The following is a 19,997-nucleotide window of genomic DNA, read 5'->3' as shown; positions in this document are numbered from 1 at the left end:
TTTGCTGAAGCAAGTTTTCTTTATTCTTATTTTAAAACTTAACACTGGAGGTCATTTTTGTTAAGACTTGTGTCCCAAGATTTTTTGAGAGAGGTCTGCATTTTCTTGTAATGGAGGAGAGCATGACAGGAAGTATTTGTTTGTGGCTAACTGGGGAAGAAAACCTGCTTTTGGTTTTTGTGGATGTAATATTCTAGCTTAAAGAATGAAAGCAGAATTTACTAGAGCAATGTTAACGAAGTCATGGAGAAAAGAATACCAAGCTGATTTGAAAGTCAGCTTTTATTTCTTCCAGATAAAGTTGATTCATGCTTTACATTTAGATTTCAAGCTCTGTCACACAGACTCCCAGTGAAAATGGGGCATGTTTTCTATTCTTTGAAATTTATACGGGAAGGAGTTATTCCTTCATTTGATGCTTGGTCTGAACTTGTGGTTATTTATGTGTCATATGATTAAATAAAAACTAATAAACAAAATTAAGTAAAATGATAATTTTTTTTAGTAAAATTACTCTCTAAATATTCTTCCCTCTTAATTTTCTCATAATTGAGGTAAATCTGGGCATTATTCAAGCCAGTAGGTTATTTTGCCTTCCTAAGAAGGCTAAAAATAGTAGGCTAAATAGATGAACTTCCTATGGCTTCTATAAGTAGAAGCAAAAGATGTATTTATTTGCAGCACAGCAGTTCTCAAATGCTGTGTACTTCTCACCTGCAATAGGAAATATTATAATTATTTTTTTTTTTAACATACATTTCTTCAATATGAGAAAAATGGATAAGAATTTCAATTTCAGCAGTGTCCAGTTCATGCTGCATTTTGGTTTTGAAAACCTTTTATATCAAGAGTCTTCCTCTTTGATACAGGTTGAAAGATGCATTTCTTTCTACATGATTCATCATATAAATAAAATAAATCAAATAAATGCTCATTGGCAGAAAACCATTTAGTCTGTTGCAGCAAATTAGGTAACAATTTTTTCCCATCCAAAGCCCAATGAAAAGACTGATTTCTAAAGTAATTCTGAAGACTCGGAAAGGAGAAGTTCAGGAACTTTATATTACTCAGATAAAATATTCTCTTTCTGCCAACTGTTGCTGCTGATTGTCTTCTGCAAAAGATCTTCATATCCACACAGGTAATCTGGAGAAGTTCTGGCTAATGTCAAAGTAACTCCAGTGACTTTTTTTTTTTTTTTTCTTTGAAAGTAGGAGTGTATTTTGGATATTCTGCAGTGGATCTTAATTTTAAATAAAAATATCAGTTTTTCCCTTTATGCAGTCATTGATGCCTTTGTATTTGGAAGCATAGAAATTACATGTGGGGAATGAACTATTGCAAATTCTTCTATATGTTCTTAGTATACCTTGAGGATATTTTGCAGGTCACATCCACATTTGGATAGACAAGGTAAATATTACTTAAAACATTTATTTTAAGGGTTATGGCTAAGCAGTGTGACTGAAATATACATTTTTCTCTTAGTGGTCTTGATTTTATTTTGATTTGGGTTTTGTAGTACAGACTACTGAAGTGTCGTTTATGGTGCAGAGTTTTTTCTTTCAAATATGCAAGTCAACATGATTAGATATCTATTGTGAACACTGTTCTTAATGATTCTCATGAAATACTGGGAATCCGTTGTTTAATTCATGGCTTAGTTTTCTTGAGAGGAAATGATGTCTTGCCTTATCTTCTAGGCTGAGCAAGTTGTATTGGGGAATAAAGAAGTGAGTCAGCTGAGACTTTTGCAGACAATCCACAAAAAGTCCCAGACATTGCTGAAAGGCATGATCCAGGTTTCCCAAATGCCAGTCTGTGTCATTTGGCCACGTGACACAGGAATGGAGAAAAGCAGTTTTGACATGATAGGAACAGAATTTTTCCAATTCTTTTGGATGTTTCATTTTAAGTTGCTCTAGAAGAAACTTCAGCAGCTTAAGACAACCCTTCCTGTTAAAAAAAAAAATAATAGGTACCTTCTCCATAGTTCTAAATATGTAGATCAGATACTTAAACACAATTAGGCATTAATTCTCCTGTGGCTTTCTTTCAGTACAAGATGTAATTGGCAAACCAACTTAGTTTACTTGTTAAGGAGGTTTTGTACCTCATGGGTTTTTTTCTTCCTTGTTGAAGAAATCTGGAAAACAGTTCTCATGGAAGTGAAAAATCATTTATTCATCTTGATCTCATTCAGCAGTTTTCTCACCATCAATTTAGAAATTGCCTTCATATGAAGTACAGTTTTGCTCAGAAAGTGGAGTTGGTCACTTTTTAAAGCTTTTTTCCTAAACAGGACTGAATTTGGGAAAGATAATTGAATAAGTCACATCATTTTGCATTCTGAGGCAAGTCTGGAGTGTAAACCAACAATTTGATTGTTTCCACCTTTCTTTAGGTAAATGCAAATCAGACATTCAGCAAGCACATGCAGTGTTGTATTGCTGTAGTACAATTATGCCTAAAAGGCTTACTCTTGCTTCCTATTATGAGTAATTACTGTTAGATTAAATTCTTAAGTGCTAAACTGAAACAGTATTAGCTCACACAGGCTTAAAGTCAAATATTCCTATGAAATACCAACCTACAGCACTTGAGTCCATTGGATTCACAGCATGTCCTTGAGTTGCCGTGGTTCTTTATCATGTCCTTTTCGATGTGCGAGAAGGAGAGTCGCCAGGTGTTCCCTGAAGTCAAGCACAAGACTGTTAAATGGTTACACAGCACTAAACATCAGCTTTTGTAGCTAGGAAAAAAACCCCAATTTTGTAATTGACTTATATACCCGCAATTTTTTTCCACCCACTAAAAAAAAAAATCATAATTCAATGAGTGCAGTTGGTTCCTCCTTAATTCCCCAGCTGCTTCACAAAGACAATTAGAATGTAATTAATATAGGACATAATTAATTGTTTGGATGCTTTAAATTCCTGAGGATGTTTGGATTTATTTTAAAATTAGGCTTAGTTCTGAAAGTCCCTGATTTTGCTGAACATGATTTGGAGAACTGCATTATTCAAAGAAATCTACAACCTTTTAATTTCTGTTCTCTTATTGTGTTTTCTGGGTTTTCTTTGTGCAAGTAACCAAGGTTTGTGAGTTTGTCTCATGTAAGATGACTTTTCTAAAGCATTTCTTTTTGCTCTTCTGCTCATGCTTCTGAAAATAATTGCTAATCTAGCTCAATGCCCTGTTTCCAATACCAGCAATCACTTTTGTCTTCTTTTCATGAATTACACTGTTTCCCTTGCCTGTTTGGCTCAATTACTCTTTGCATTTCATTTGCACAGGAAGAAATTGCCAAATAAATCAGTACTTCTGTACTGGGCTTTGATAACATGGGCATGCTAATTAAAAAGGTATCAGAATGTTTGAAATCTTATTGCTGAAATTATCAGTTACCACAATGCACTGACAAGTCAGAATGTTTCTGCAAACTAAGGGAGGTTCAATGTGACAGTGGTCTGGAGGAAAAAATGTTGTAGCCATACCGGACTTCAGTGAGAAATAATGTATCTTGATAGAAAACAGTTTGCTTCCTGCAGAAGTATCTGATTTGTGGATGCAGTTTCGTGTAGTGGGAAGTTCCCTGCATTTTTAGCAACTTTCTTCTAATTTCCTTACAAGACAGTGCAAGCTGCTGTTAAGTACAGTACTAGGACAAGGGAAGGCTCTTATCCATGTGTCTGGCTGGAGTGGATTTAATATAATGCTCTTAGTAATGGTTAGTGTACAGCCTGGCAGAGTGGGTTTGTATTTACATTTCAGTACAGGACAAGCTTTAAAGATGCTTTAAAGAGGGATTTCAGTTGTCTGAGCTGGATATATCCAGGATGCGGTGTCTGGAAGACAGAATACTGAAATGATCTGGATAGCCTTTCTATAGCACTTGTAAGTGATCAAGTTGTAGAGAAGATATTTCATAATTTATTATTGTCCATATCTGAGGTACCTCTTAGAACTTTTTCTCTTTTGTTTTGCTTGGCTACTAAATAAAGTGGTTTAAATCTGAAGTTCTGCCTCTTTTTTGTTCCCAGCCACTGTTCAATTTTGAGGCCACCCTGTGTGCTGGGGGGCCAGCTCTGCTGAGCCTTCAAAGTCAAGATGATGTCCAGTGATATTTCTGATGGAGGATTTTTGATCTGAAGAGTTATTGCAGGGCTTCCAGCCTTTTTCCTTGCCACAGTGACTTCCATATCTAGTAACAAAGAAAGTGATATTTCATGTTAGTTAGATAGATTTGTTAGATGAAAACTTCCTTTTGAAGAATGTTAGTTTTTACTAAAGAGCTCATAAGCAATCAAAAGAAATACCTGGGTTCAGTCAATGGTTCTTTATCCTAGAGGATGTTGAAACATTGAGAAGGTCTGTTGAAGAGTTCTATGAAATAGGGAACACTACTGTGTTTGCTTGATTTACTGTCTAAGAATTAAAAATATAATAATGTTTTCCATTTAACTGCTTCCCTGTTGGAAACACACAGTGAAGAGATCTGGCCACAGTGTTTCTGAAGGTTTTGGGAAAAAATAACCCTAACTGGGGTTACTTTAATATAATTATATAAAATATATATATATTATATATTTAAAAGAATTATAAAAATAACTAGGATGCAGTTTCTGTACTGATCAATAAAAATATTAGGTACTGTATAAAAGAAAGTTCTTTGTTTTGCTACCACTTCAGCAAATGGCTCTTTATATACTCCACTTAGATGCAAGATGTATATGTCATGTAGGAAATAGCAAGTATGCAATAGAACCCTTAATGTTTATTATTTTCATACAGAAAATGTGCATTGTGGAGTTAATAATGTAACAAGTTACCTATGTGTATTTGTGATTCTTAACACAAGAGCCAGCTTGAGATACTGGGGACAGGAGGGTTTACAGCTCTGTTGGCACAAGGACAGAGGACTGGCAGGAAAACTGGGGCAACACACATGCACACTGTAACTGGGTTTTTACCACTTCCTGATGAAGTTTATCCTCTCAGTACTAACCTTTAATGTTCTTTACTTCCTGTTTAATAATTTCTCTTAGTGCTTGAAGCATTTTAATGGCTGATAATTTTCCATCTTCCTCTAAAAACTTCAACCAATCCTTTTCTTTGGGACTTCTTTTGAATGATACATAATAGTAGGCACCAGTATCATCAGACTCATCCAGCTGAATCCTTGTAACAGGCATTACAAGCATGATGTCAAACTCATTTGGTTCAGATATCTGCAAATATAAGAATTCAACAGTCAATGTGCAACTTAAGTTTTATTCAATGAGATTTTTATACCACTTGTGGTTTTATCTACCTTGGTGTACTAATCATGTCTGATGTGAAATATGAGCTTATTTCTGTGGTATTGCAACATTACTGTACATTGGGGTGGAAAATAGCAATTTGCAGCTCGCTTCCCAGCTCTCCAATTTAGTAATTTTGTAAGATAGTTTTAAGATTCTTGACCTGTACTGAATAATTAATGCATAAATGTGCTCAGTCATCCTTTTGAACATAGGAATCAACTGTGAGGAAAAAAAAATGCATTGCTACGTCTGGAGCTGGTTTTAGATGGGAAAAAAATGTGTCCCCATGTTTGACTTTGTTTCAGTCTGCTGGAATCAGGAAAAAATGTACTGGTTAATCACAGAAGGTGAAGGGGTTGGAATGGACCTTAAAGATATAGTCCTGACCCACCCTCCCCTGGGCAGGGGTACCTTCCACTAGACCAGGTTGCTCAAGGCCTTGTCCAGCCTGGCCTTGAACGCTCCCACGTTTGGAGCATCCACAATCTCCTCGGGCACTCTGTACCACTGTCCCACCCACCCCCACAATAAAAAAATTCTTTCTAATATCTAATTTTTTCTTCTTTCAATTTATATCCGTAATTCCAGCTTTTTGAAAAAAAATATGCACTAAAACCTGCACTGCTCTACCTGACTGTTGTTAGACCGGGGCTCACCTGCGTGTTGTGCAAGGGCAGGGCTTGCTGCAGCCTGAACGCATCCCGTTCACGTAGCGTCTCTGACTCAATGCACGTAACACCATTCAGCAGGTTACTGATTTGTGGTTACTTCACAGAGCCATCCTTAGAGATGTGGTTACATGCACAGAGCCGTAGCTCGGCGGGAAAGGCCAGCTCAGAGCACCTCTCGCGCGGCCGGCCCGTGTTCCCGCCCGCCACCTGCCGCCGCCGCCCCGGCACCCACCTTGACATGCTCGTAGTAGCTGCCGGCGTTAAGCGGCTCGATAGAGCTGAAGAAGCTGTCCTTGCCGCGGATGGCCTGGACCAGGTGCGAGACCGCTCTGTTCACCAGCGTCGAAGCCTTGGACACGTCTTCGCGGGGCAGGCTGAGCCTCGACAGCACCTCCCGGAGCCGCAAGGCGTCCGACGCCGGCGGGGGGCGACGGCTGGCGGCAGGGACCCCGTCGGGCACCGCCGCGACGCTCTGCGGGGCCGCGGGGGCTCTGGCGGTCGGCGCCCTGCTCCGCGGGGCGGAGAGCGCCTCTACGCTGCCCGCTGGCAGCTCGGGGGCGGCGGAGGCTCGCCGCGCCGGGCGGCCGCCCCGAGCGGGGGCTCCGTCCGTCCGCGGTGCCCGGAGGGTCGCGACGGCGCTCGAGCCTTCATCCGCGACGCGGCCCCGTGAGGGGCTTCGGGCTGCGCCCTTCTCCGTGCCCCGGCTCCGCGGAGCAGCGGTACGTGTCCCCCGCCTGGCCCGCGCCCCTCTGCCACCCGCGGTGTCCATGGGCGCCGCTCCCTCTCTGCACTCACAAGACAGCGAGCGCGGCCTCACGGGCAACGGAGTTCCCGCCTCTGGCTTCGGGCGAGTTCCTCTTCCAGGCAGCGCGCCTCCCCTAGGAAACGAAACCCGGGCGAGCGGGGCGGGGGCGAGGCGTTGCCCGGTGCTGCCAACTTCAGCCCGGGCACAGGAAAGCTCTGGTAGCAACAACCGAGCTGCGGGCGCCCTCCAATCCGCGGGGAGCGTTTTCCCGCTCCTGGGCAGCCCCGCCCGCCCGCGGGGCGAGGACACGTGAGCACCGGCGCTGCCGGGCTTTTCCAGCCGCAAGGGCTGCCAGCGCGGGCGGCCGCGGGAGGCGCCTCTCGCCGCTCCCGCCGGCCCCGCCTCTCGCTCCGAGGCGGAGGAGCCGCGGCGACACTCCCGCCCCCAGCTGCCGCCGCCGGGAGGGCCGGCCCAGCCGCCATGTTCCTGCGGAGCGGCTGCCGCCGCCTGCCGCTGCCCCCGGCGCCTCGCCCCGGGCACCGCCGGGCGGGCAGCGAGGTCGGGGCGGCGGCAGCGCCGCGCTACGAGGTGGTGGTGATCGGCGGGGGCCATGCGGGCACGGAGGCGGCGGCGGCGGCCGCTCGCGGCGGGGCCTGCACGCTGCTGCTCACGCACAGGATCGGCACCATCGGTACCGCCGCGGGTGCCCGGGCCGGGCGGGGGAAGCTGCCGCGGGCGCCTCTGGTCTCCGCGTGGGGAGCGGCGCTGAGCCGGGGAGCCTTTGGGCGATGCTGAGGGTATCGCTGTGTCATTACCCAGGGGAAATGTCCTGCAACCCGTCCTTCGGCGGCATCGGGAAGGGGCACCTCATGCGGGAGGTGGACGCCCTGGACGGGCTGTGCGGCCGCCTGTGCGATCGCTCCGGCGTTCACTACAAGGTGCTGAACCGCTGCAAGGGCCCGGCCGTGTGGGGCCTCCGCGCGCAGATCGACCGCGGCCTCTACAAGGAGAACATGCAGGTGAGCGGGGCGCGCCGGGCGGACTCCTGGGTGCTGGCAGTCGGGATTGAGGATTACGAAGGAAGGGGCTATGTTTTGGTTTTCGTTATTTACCGATTGTGAAAAACGCCAATCACTTGGTTTTTTAAATTTTTAAAGTTTAATAATAATAAAATGGTTATAAAAATAGTAATACAGTTAGATTAATAAAAATTTAGAGTTAGGACAATTACAAGACAATAAAAAGCAAAGAATTACAGACGTCCGGATGCTCTCGGGCACTTAAGCCACGACAAGCATGCCTTGTGAACAAAGGAATCACCTTAAAAGCAATAGCCTGTTGCATATTCATACAGCCATACATGATGCATAAATTCCTTGCAAATTAAGAGCTTTTCTGGTTTTTGTCAACTTTTTCTCCTTAATCCTGGTAGTTCCATAAAGACGGAGAGAAGGTGGAAGAATGTTTGTCTTTTCTGATAAGGAGGCAGTAACTCTTTATGGGCCCCGTCACTGCCATCTCTGTGCGAAGAATCTCTTGATTATCTCATCTCTTTCTTGAGCTAGTTAAAAAGTATCTTACATAGCATAGTTTCTATTTTAACATTGTGTTATAAGTTAAAAATACATTTAACACACTACTTAAGAGAATTAATACAGCATAACTTTCCAACATTCACATATAATATTCATTGTAACATTTGTGAAAAGCCAATCATAAAATATGCATTTTTCACACCGACCAAACCTAGGTACCTTTCTGTTTGGTACTTTGATGCAGTGTAAGTTGTAGGTGCTCAGCACAGTTTAAAAATTTCTCCAGTGTCTTAGATACAGGTTAGGCTCCATGACCAATTGGTTTACTTGAGTTTAAACTTTATGTGAGTGAAAACTTCTACCTGAGCAATCAGGATAGTACCATAACTGTGTCTGCCAAATGACCTGGTAAGAATGGAAGTGGATAATAGATGTTTCAGAAATCAACAGGGTTTGGGATTGCCCATATGTCTCACAGCTTCCTAGATTTTTGCAGTAACTCCTTTCATGACAGAAAGAAATCCTTAACACACCACTGTTGACAGTTCGTGAGGCATCCGTGGAGGATCTTCTTTTGACAGAGGCAGAGCCAGGCCGTCCTGGGAAATGCCAAGTCGCAGGAGTTGTTCTGGGTATGTGCTAGTAACTCATTAAGTGCCTTCAGCTACTCTGTACTAAGAGTGCCTACAGCCTTTGGGGTAAATATTGCTGATTCACCGATGAGAAAGATGAATTATACAATTCTAATTCATTAGTGAGAAAGGTGAATTAGCCAATAGCACTGGTTTAGGCAAAGTGTGAACTAAACCAGGTTACTATGTGTAATACAAAGTAATACAATGTCAAAAATACCCGGATTGGTAGTATACTGGGACGTTAACTAAGTTAATTTTCTTCAGGCTAGTGATACTGAATTCCATGCTGTGTTTTGAGATTTTATTTGGTAAATGGTGTATGCTGCCCTCAGTGTCACAGGACCACGGGGTCCTCTTAATTACAGGCTTGTACTTCATTACCTCTTGCTGTTAAAATAAAAAAGCTTTCTGAAGTAAAGTCCTGGGTATGGATTTTTCCGAGGAGTGTTTTTTTTTTGTTAGGGGTAACTTGCTTAGGAATAATAAATATACAGAAACAACTACATGCTGCTTATTGTAGTTATTACTATTGGTGCTTTTATTATGGAAAAGCTGGTATTATTTTATAATAGAAGACAGATAAACCCCCAGTGAACACTGGTAGTCTAGTTTTAGACAGAAGCACCAGAGTTCTGGGGCTTTGTTGATGCTAAAATGTGAACATCTCTGAAAACCTGCTGTTCCAGGAGATGGGAGCACAGTACATGCTGGGAGTGTTATCCTGACCACTGGCACGTTTCTGAGGGGGATGATCCACATCGGCCTGGAGATGCACCCGGCGGGGCGGCTGGGGGACCAGCCAGCCATCGGGCTGGCTCACACTCTGGAGAAGCTGGGATTTGCTGTGGGCAGGCTGAAGACTGGGACACCACCCCGACTTGCCAAGGATACGATTGACTTCAGTGGTCTGGAGGAACGTGCAGCTGACAACCCTCCAGTGCCATTCAGCTTCCTCAGCGAGGCTGTGTGGATCAAGGTGGGATAGCAAATCCCACCCATCAAATGCACATAGAGCCGGGTGGGAAGTGGTTCTGGGAATGTCGTGCTCATCATCAGCCAGGGAGTTGGTGGCTGGGAAAGGCAGCTGGGATGTATTTGTACTGGAGGTGTTAGGTTTTTGAGGACTTTCAATGTGTTCTTTTGAAAGCAAATACCTTTTTACTCTCACTTCTCAACTTGAGAACTGAACTTTCTTTACTTCAGAGTAAGGTGATTAGAGTCAGAGTTTTGTGAAATGTGATACTGGTGCTAGTATTATTCTTCATGTGGTGGTTACATGGCTTTTTAAACAGGGCTTTAGTAAATTTGCTGTCCCAGTTAGACAGTTACTATTGATGAAGTTTTCTGGGGTGTACAGGCCTATGAAGTGTCTCCCTTACTGCACCTGCAATGTATTCATCAAGTTTTCTGGGGTATATAGGCTGTTGACTCCTTAACTTTTTTCAAGATAGCTTTCTTGCTCTATGGCATCTAATTCATCTCAAGTTATATGACACCCGTTAACCAATTCTTTATTAGTTGATTAAGTTCTCTAAGGGTTATGGGTGCATGGAGTTCCTTTCTGCAAGTCCAGTGAGATGATTTCTCAGGGTTTTGTACTGACAGTCAGCCAAGAGAGATCTAAATGAAAACCACGTAAAATCACAAAGACTTTTGGTCAACTAATATATAACTCAGTGGCAGTTTTAAAGAGTTATGTTGCTACATGTTCACAATTTTGAATGTGAGTCTATTGACTCTTTTTCAGAAAAATCAGTGGAATACTTTACATGGTGAGGTTTTTTCCAAACTTTGTATTTTTCATGTTAATTGCAGAGTTCTGAGGTTTTTTCCTCTTCAAGAGAATTTTTTTTTCTTCACCAAACCCATTAATTGGCTGTTAGCTGTAGGGTCAGCGCTTAATTCTTCGAACTCTGGAGCTTTTTTCCCCCCGTGATCAGTTTGAATGCTGATTCATGTTAATTTAATGGGAATATCCATCCTGTTATTAGGAATATGGCATATAGGGTAGAACTTGAATTCCAAACTCCCAGATTCCATCCTGTTCTCAGTCTGGTTTTGGGCATGTTGCTCAGGCTCTCGGATTGCTCGTGTTCAGTCTGTACAGTGGGTATGACAGCCCTGCTGACCCGTCCCAGAAGTAAGAGCCAGCCATCACAGGAAAGGTCTTGGAGACATCAGAGTTATTTAGTAAGGATAGAGTGTCGTGACCAGATTAACTTAGGCTGAGCTTTGGCCTCTTCCAGCCCGAAGATCAGCTGTCTTGTTACCTGACTCGTACGAACCTCAAGGCCCAGCAAATTATCCGCGATAACCTCCACGTGAACAACCACGTCAGGGAGACAACCAGGGGCCCACGGTGAGTGTGTAGCATCATGCAAGGCTGTCAAGGGGACAAGCTGGAAGTCTGTCTGGAGCTGTGGGTCTTTCCTGCTTCACTTCTGGAAAATAAGTCTTTCTCCATGTCGGGTGCTGCTCATGGCCATTTACTGTTACAGGTACTGTCCCTCTCTGGAATCAAAGGTTCTGCGCTTCCCAGACCGAGAACATCAGGTGTGGCTGGAGCCCGAAGGCTTGGATTCCAACATCATTTACCCCCAAGGCATGTCCATGACGCTGCCACCTGAGCTCCAGGAGCAGGTGATCAAATCCGTCCCAGGCTTGGAAAAAGCCAAGATGTTACAGCCAGGTGAGAGGGCTGAATTATTTTGAATCTACTGGTCATATTTATTTACTAGTTAATGAAAAGCAGATTTTGCTTAAAGTGTAGCAAAACAAAGGAAATATGAAGCAAAACTAATTCCTAGATGCAGTGATTTTTAGTTTACTTGTTCAGAAATCATAAATAGAATTGATAAGCCGTTCTGCTCCACTGATTGCCTTGACAGTCCTTCCTGTAACATCTGTCTTGTTGTGTGTCACAGGCTATGGGGTGCAGTATGACTTTTTAGACCCCCGACAACTGACTGCTTCTCTCGAGTCGCGTCTTGTTCAGCGCCTCTTCTTTGCAGGCCAGATAAATGGCACGACAGGCTATGAAGAAGCTGCAGCTCAGGTGAGCAAATCTGACTATTGTATATTCAGCACTCAGAAAGGGATATTACCTTGGCCTTTGTGATAGTCTTCCTAGGCCACTTTTGTGTTTATGAGATGTTGTTACTTTTGTTGCTCACCCTGATTCCAGAGTTGTCTAAGATATTTTTACTTGTATCTGTACAAGTATCTGCAGTTACTGTCACTAAAGTTGCAGTAACAATAGTAATTGAAAGTCCTGTCAAGTGTTTTGGCATGGAGACTGTGCAGTGGGTAAAACTGAAAACGCGGGAACTGTCTCCAGACACATCAGCAGGGGCCAAGAAGCCCTTCAGACACTCATAATGTCACAAGAAGGAAACAGCCTGGATTACTGGCACGGACTGTTGTATTTTCCTGGGTGCTGTTTGATGTGTGAGCCTTTGGGGCAGATGTGCTGATGTTTTTGCTAAGACGAGAGCGATGGATGTTTGGTTTGTTTTGCCTGTGCAGGGTGTGATTGCTGGGATCAATGCTTGCCTGCGGGTTCAGGGCAAGCCCCCGTTCACCGTCAGTCGCACCGAGGGCTACGTGGGAGTGCTGATTGATGACCTCACCACGCTGGGCACCAGCGAGCCCTACCGGATGTTCACCAGCCGCGTGGAGTTCCGCATGGCCCTGAGGCCGGACAACGCGGACGCCAGGCTCACTCACAGAGGTGTTCTGCTGTGGTAGCTCTTGCACTGGCCAGCCCTGCCTGGCTGTAGGCCTTTGTCTCATGGACCGTCTGTCTCTGCAGGGTTTGAAGAAGCTGGGTGCGTATCGCAGCGGCGATATGAACAAGCAGTAAAGATGAGAGCTGCGTTAGAGGATGGCATCGCAACACTAAAATCACTTCAGCTCAGCATATCCAAATGGTCCCAGTTACTACCAGGAATTCCCATAAGTAGCAATCGCAGGTCACCTGTCAGGTAAGTGTTACACCTGGAGCTTTCTGGTTTGACCTAGCTTTAGCACATCTGGCTAGTGGTTTCACAGCATTTATCCATCCTTCCTGAAGCTGTCGGTGCTCCAAGATTCCAACTTCACCACCTTCAGAGGATACACATCTGATGTTTGCCTATAGACTAAGTATGGCATTGATGTTTTTACTATTCCATGTGACATGTGCTCTCAAAGCAAAGGAGTGCTCCACTGGCCCAGACAGTGCTTACTGTCCTTACACAGTCACCTGCTGGAGATGGTTTTGCAGTGGGTTGCGGCTTCGCTAAAAGCTTGGTAAAAACAGCACTTGATTTCAGGCTGGTGTCAGGTGGTAACTGTTCTTGTGCACAAAAGCCCTTACTTCCCTTCCTCACACTTTATCTCATCTTTCCTGTTGTTTTAAATCAGTGACTAAGACCTCCTGGCTGACAAAGTCTGTGTGAAAGGTTTCCCTTAGTATCCTTGCTTGTCCCTTCTGTCTTGCTGTAAATTTATATGAGGAGTCTCTCTTCAAGAGTTTGGCAGCTCTTCTGTGTCCTGAGAGGAGATAGCAGGGAATTGAGCATGTCTCTGCAGTTGTTCTGGCTTAAGCTAAGAACTTTGTACATTTGAGCTTGGAACAACCGTAAATTTGCCTTACAAGTGTGACTCCTTTTTACAAGTGTTTATTCTTGTTCTCCACAGTGCCTTTGAAGTCCTTCAGTATCAAGATGCCAATATGGAGATTCTGGCAAAGGCTATCCCAGAGCCCCTGGGCAAGCTTGCTCAATGGAGGGAGCTGGCAGAGAGATTGAAAATAGAAGGTAGAGTACAAGAATTAGGCTCTCTCGTGGTGATCTGTATACGTTTTTTCAGTAAGGGGACAGCAGTTCTAGTGTGTTTCATGTTGCTGCTTAGAGAAATGAAACACTCTGATCAGAGTGTGAACTTTTTACCATAAGCCACAGCCCTTTTTATGCACGGGTGTTTCACTCTGTGGGGAAGATCACTCTTCAGGGTTTTTTCCTCCTTACTGCCCCATCAAATAGGCCATCCTTCATTCTTGTGAGAAGATAAAAACAACCCATGTATCTAAATTTCTGTAACAAATCAAAGAGTATGACTTCTTCCAAAGCAGTGATGGGAATTAGGCTCTGTAATCTATGAGGCTGGAAATTTCCTTAGGAACTTTTGACCACCTCAGTGGAATTTTTCATTGTGCTTCTTGCAAGTGATTTTCACATGAGGATTCATCAATATCTGCCTTTCTTGTTCCCCTAATCACCACAGCTGCTTACGAGTGGTGTGTAGTCAATCAGCAGCAGGAGATGGAAGAGGTGCGTCGTGATGAGGCGCTGCAGCTGCCACATGACCTGGATTACTTTGCCATTGATGCCTCGCTCTCCGCAGAGGTGCGGGAGAAGCTGGATGCAAACCGGCCCCAGACGGTGAGAAATTCAGCCACAGCAGCGCTGAGCAGCAGTGAAATCCCTTCTGTCTTCTCAAGGGGCAGGGGGGTGAAAGAATCAGGGGAAGGTTTTGATCTCATTTCTCACTAGCTCCATGCAGTGTGTAGTTAACTTGTTCCTGTCTCCATGTGCAGATTGGTGCAGTCAGCCGTATCCCTGGAATCACACCAGCTGCTATTGTTAACCTGCTAAGATTTGTGAGAACCAATCACCAGAAGACAGAGAAGCTAAAAGCTGTGCCTCGGTCTGGGGAGTGCTTCCCAGGGAAAATGTACTCAGGCAAAGCAACTTCACAAAGACAGATTTCAGCAGAGTTTTCTGAAAAGGAGACAAAGTTTGTTAAAACACCTTTGTAGAGAATGTACTGATCCTGCCAGACTTGGTGGCAAGATCCCCTGTGCTCCTGAGCCTCCTCCCAGATAACACCCGTGCTGGTTGGATCCAAAGTAGTTGAAGTTGGGTTCTGTGGCAGCGTCATTGCATAGAACAAGATGATGAATGCACAGAGTAAATGGTCAGAAACCTAAATACAGCCTGTGATTTTGCTGATGCAAATGGAGAGACAGGAGAACTTCTTTTGAAATTGCACTCATTTGGAAGACTTCAGATAGTCAAAATCCGCATCTTGTAAAGGACAGTGCTTAGTTCTTCTGAAATGAGTAAGAAATGTTACCATGCAAAGCCCATGCAGCACAAGAGAATTGGAGCTGAAAAGTGTGTTCCATTGAGTTCAGAACTTGTGTTCATAGCTGTGCAGTGACTATGCACAGCGTGGTGTCTCACTGTGGTGTCAGCCAGTAGGGGACACTTGGTTATGGAAGTGCGTGCCACACAAATATTTAAATTTATGTAGGAGACTGAATGTAAGCACATCCTGCAGATGTTTTTCTCCTTTAAAATAAATAAGGCTTATCTTGAAACTTGCTGAAGAACTTGGTTATCACTTAGCTTTCAGCAGGGCCACACCAGTTCCCTGGATCACAGTTGCCACACGTAAGGTGGGCTGAGATTCACTACAGAGCTGGGGGAGGCAGCTGGACAAGGCTGGGTGCTTGTAGGAGGGTGGGAGACATGGGAACCTGCCCCATGGACTGCCTGGGCACTGTGAAGCTCTGTCTGATATGCTGTGGGCTGGGGGAGTGGGATTCTCATCAGCACTGGTCCTGCAACTGACAGGAATATAACTTAGATTTGAGTGAGATCCAAGCCAATTAGATCAGCTGGGCAGTTGATTACTTACCAGCGAGACACATGGAATTCAAGCTGTTGCTGTGCATCTACCAAATCCTTGCTTGACTCAGGCAGCAGTTTCTGGTGCTGGTCTCATTTCCAAATGTCCTCTGGCTTCAGAACACATTTTGATACAGTAAAATCAGAGAATCTTAAAGGTTGGGAAAGACCTGTAAGGTCATTGCGTTCAACCATGACCCAAATATATATATATCTGTAATTTTGAAAATATGATTCTGGAAATTTCTCTGGCATATTTGCTCTGGATGAGGCTTGCTCTCCTGTCTAGAGAAAGGAGTCAGAGTAAATTCCTTTTGTTGACAGAGACTCTGTCATGCAGCAGGAGGATGAGCGGAGTTTGCAGTTTGTTTGGGACATTACCCCACCTGCCTGAAAGCACTTCCCTGTCACCATCCACTGCCTTGCGTGGAAGAGTGATCTGTAGGTCAGTTCATGTCAGAATGGCTCAGAAAGGTGAACATCTATCTGCTCCTTTGTATCTGTGGCCCGCTTTCCTTCCATCCTTGTTGGCTCAAAGATTGCTTCTTGCAAGACTTAAGTTCAGCATAAGAAAGGCAGTTATGCTTTCTGTGGTGTAACTCAGGCTCCAGGTATGGTGCTCATGGAATTCCAGCTATGTGAATCCAAAGAAACCCTCGATCTTCACTTTTAATCCAATTATGCAGTTTCAAAACTGCATTTCCTCGTTCTTGTCAGCAGTCATTTGACAGGAGTATTTCGCTTTCAATAATGTGTGTCTTTAAAGGCAAGCACCTTGCACCTTGCTACTCAGCTTTGTGTGCTAAATTCTTCTGTGCTTCTGGTCTCACACATGCAGCATTCCACTGAGCTGGGCTGCACCAGTGTCAAAGGAAGAGCAGAAGGAGGGGAGTTTTCTCATGTTTAACAATTTCATTATGCACAGCTGTGGTCTAAGGAGGGGGAAGGAGTTGGGTTCAGGGGGAATTGAAGTCGTAAGTGCATTGCTTCCCAGCAGATCTTTTGTAGCAACTGCGCTTTCTGTTTCAGTGTGAAGTGGGTCTTTGGCCACTGGTGAGTTCCCTTGTTAAGACAAGGTGTCCTCTGTTCACATATGTAGGTTAATGATGTCTGTATTTGCTGAAAAGGAAAACCTGGCTTGTGCACAAGTTTGAGGACTGGCTGTCCCTCAGGTATTGGTTTCATGCATACAGAGTTTGCTACAATATTTTGTGCTTGCTGAACAGTTCTTGTTTGAGAAGGCTTTTAACATGAAAAGAAATTGCTGCAAGTAGTTCTATTCATTTTGGTAAGAAAACCAAGCACAGAAAGGCTAAATAATCTGCTCAAGTAGCATGGGCTTGATAGGAGGGACACCTTGTGCCATCTGGTTTCTAACCACTGGGCATTTATTACAAGGCCCAAGTGTCGGAACCCAAGGTGTCCCTCAGACACTCTTGGATGTTCTGGGCCCAGGGCAGAAGCCTCTGAGACCCTGGCAGGCGGCCAGGGACCCCTGTGGTCTTGAGCTTGACCCATGGAACAATTTACCAACCTTGCAGGAAGAACAAGAAATCACAAAAGTTTAGATATTATAATAGAAGTAGTCACAAAGTGAAAGGTAGGATTTTTGAGTGCTGTACAGGGGGGTTTTAGGCCTTGTACAGGGGGGTCTGAGTTTTGTACACGGGGGTCAGAGGTTCTAAGATGGAGGGATTTGGGCGTGCCCTGTCCTCCTTCTTTCTTCTTCCTATTCTCCATGTTCTTGGTGGTGTTGGCACTCACAGATTGGTTTAGAGTAGAAAGTCACTGTTCAACATAGGTAGTAGGCATTGGGAAAAAACTATAAACACCTAATACGTAATGTGTGATATAAAAGATGGCACCAGCCCCTCGGGGAGGAGAGACGGGGACAGCCAGAGACGGGGACAGACAGAGTCAGGGACAATGTCAGGGAGTCTGTGTGCCTTGAGATAATATGCAATAAACTGCCTTGAGACCGGACGACTGAAGACTACTGAGTCTTTCTTTGAAGGCACGGGTTGGAGGAGAGACTTTACCACCATCCGGAGTCACCCAAATCCGGGGAAGACTCCGGCACCTGGCGTCCCTGGGTGGGCACTGACAAGAGACTAATTTACCAGACGACCTCCAACTTCCACCCGAGAAACAGGCACACCCCGAAGACTCCGAAGAGAGAGAGAGCGGACAGCTCCAGACGAAACATCCTGACCTTCACCAAAACAAATCATCCCAAGGACAGCCCAGGGAGGAGAAAAACCAGAAGCGCGCCTGGAATTTCTTGCCTGTGAGCTGCTGGACAGTAATCAGGATCATCTCCGGACCGACCTTGCGCTGACTCGGCTTTTGGTGAGATCGGTTGAGATTAAGAACATGGGGGGGGGATACTCCTAAGAGCAGATCCAAGTTTTGTCAGCCCTACAAGGGGTGGCATCCACACATCCTGTGGAGATGGCTCCAAAAGAGCTAAAGGCTCTGTTGTTGTGGGTGCGGTGTAATTACCCGCACACAGAGACACATCTCTTGTTCGAACCAAATTTCTGGCAAGAGATCAATAGGCATTTGCATTATCTGGCCACAAAAAGAGATAAGAATGCCGCAAAACTTTTACCTTCCGCGAGAATAATGTTAGAGTCGTTTTCACAACGCGGCAAGGGGTCTCTCGTTTTACACCAAATAGCTCAGGCTCCTGGAGGAGCACAGGGAGAATTGCCCAGCCAGCAGCATGGGGCAGCTCTCTTCACCACAGATCAAGAGGAAGCAGAATCGCTTCCCGTGGAAAAGCAAGGGGACGATTTTCCAGCACGCCCAGGATCCCCGGATTCCCACAGGTCCTCAGATTCCCCTGAGCCCCCAGAATCTCTAGGGTCCTCCGATGCAGAAACCCCTCAGTCGGTTGCAGATCAGCCGGGGATAGTTGTCACCCTCGGTGAGGGAGGAGATCGGGAATACCCCGAGTCTACACTCACAGCGTGGGGGGCTGTAGCAGCACAGGCTGGGGAAGGTGCAGATGGGAGTGTAGAACCCAGAGAGGAGGGGGAGCCGTCTCTCACAGCGGCGGCGGCGAGCAGTTTGCAACAGCCCGCGGCGCCAGGGAGAGCGGGGGGGACTGTGAGGGCAAAGGGGACCAGTGAGAAGGCGGGGGATGTGGGCGCGGCGGTCGTACGTCCCGAGGGTCCCGTGACGCGTGCCATGGCGAGACCCCGCGCTGCCGCAGCGGCAGCCGCCCGGCAGGCACAGGGTGAAGGCTCCCAAACCACAGCAGCGGCGTTGGCCAGGCAGCAGGCTGAGACAGAGCAAAAAGCTACGGCAAATGCTCGTCTCGCGGCAGCGGCACCGCGCATGCGTGGAATGGAGAAGCGAAACCCAGAAGCCGGGGCGGGGGAGGGCACCTCGCGTGCGGCGGGCGCGACACGAGCACAGACGGGACGGAAGGGACGCGCTTGGGCTGTGGGCGTCGGCACAGAGTCAGGAGAGGCATGTCCCAGTGATGGGCAGTATGGGGTGGATACATCAGAGCCGGAGTGGGATCGGGAAGGTGGCGACGTCAGGCTCGGGGAGGATGAGAGCGCTCCCGAGATCGCGGCTGCGCTGGAAAGAGCAAGGAGGCGCGGCCAGGGTCGGGGCGGGAGCGTCCACACCCCCGTGGTGACACAGGCAGAGATGGGGCGTGTCCAGGGTGCAAGCGTTTGCCAGGGCACCGCCTCGACACCGTTCCCACGGCAATCGACTCATGCGCACTCAGCCTGTGCCCACAGCCAATCCCAGCCAGTCTCAGACATTGTAAAGCTGAAACAGTTGATACAGCAAGAGTCGACATCCCAGACTGCGGGATTTGCAAGTGTAAATCAATTGTTACAAGAATTGCTCAGGGATTTATCAGAGATACAGATAGGGGAACAAACGTCCGAGTCTTTTGCAGTGCCGACCTCAGCCGGTCAGACGACAGCGCCACCCAGTGGCGGGACCGCAATATTGCAGGAGGTTTTGCCGGAGCCGGTTGCCCAAGCCATCGCGCCACCCAGTGGTGGGTCTGTAACATTGCAACACTTTTTTCCAGTTTTATATAAGAAGAAGTCTAGGGCGAGGAAGACTACACCTGCACGACAGCAGGAACCTCCGCTGATTCCAGAACGGCATGAGACTCAGGACACTCCTGCTGAGGCGCAGCAACAGGATGATACTGTATGTATTACTGCTTCGGAGGGTGTCCCAGTCTGGACAATTCCAACATCAAGGTCTGCTGATTCCTCATGTCAGGGAGAGTCAATTATAATATCAAAAGGAGTTGTTGAGTTTCTCTTACAGTATCTGACCACAGCCTTGAAGTCACATTCAGAGCTGCTGACTCATCTTTCGAAAATTTCTCAAACAATACAGGGCAGCCATGTGTTTTCCTCTGCAGCAGACGTTCCATTCTCATCCGCAAGC

The 19,997-nt window shown here is 45.9% G+C and overlaps 2 protein-coding genes across 2 annotated transcripts; one reads left to right on the top strand and one right to left on the bottom strand.

Moving 5' to 3' along the window:
• Positions 1 to 433: 433 nt before the first annotated feature.
• Positions 434 to 6,844, bottom strand: CGAS (cyclic GMP-AMP synthase). Its single transcript, XM_053939241.1, has 5 exons — positions 6,210 to 6,844; positions 5,009 to 5,231; positions 3,959 to 4,204; positions 2,591 to 2,693; positions 434 to 1,956 (listed from the first exon to the last, which is right to left on the bottom strand). Exons 1-5 carry the CDS (start codon positions 6,744 to 6,746, stop codon positions 1,614 to 1,616), a joined length of 1,452 nt encoding a protein of 483 aa, XP_053795216.1. The 5' UTR covers positions 6,747 to 6,844; the 3' UTR covers positions 434 to 1,613.
• A 358-nt stretch (positions 6,845 to 7,202) lies between these two features.
• On the top strand, positions 7,203 to 17,549 carry MTO1 (mitochondrial tRNA translation optimization 1). The gene is made up of 12 exons (XM_053938477.1): positions 7,203 to 7,413; positions 7,542 to 7,741; positions 8,772 to 8,889; positions 9,579 to 9,868; positions 11,139 to 11,251; positions 11,391 to 11,581; positions 11,817 to 11,947; positions 12,418 to 12,622; positions 12,704 to 12,875; positions 13,573 to 13,691; positions 14,158 to 14,315; positions 14,471 to 17,549. Exons 1-12 carry the CDS (start codon positions 7,203 to 7,205, stop codon positions 14,690 to 14,692), a joined length of 2,130 nt encoding a protein of 709 aa, XP_053794452.1. The 3' UTR covers positions 14,693 to 17,549.
• The last annotated feature ends 2,448 nt before the right edge of the window (positions 17,550 to 19,997 follow it).

This window comes from Vidua chalybeata, chromosome 3 (assembly GCF_026979565.1).
Source record: "Vidua chalybeata isolate OUT-0048 chromosome 3, bVidCha1 merged haplotype, whole genome shotgun sequence".
NCBI lineage: Eukaryota > Metazoa > Chordata > Aves > Passeriformes > Viduidae > Vidua > Vidua chalybeata.
Note: the sequence above shows the minus strand (reverse complement) of the source record. Positions and strands in the feature narration are given on the sequence as shown.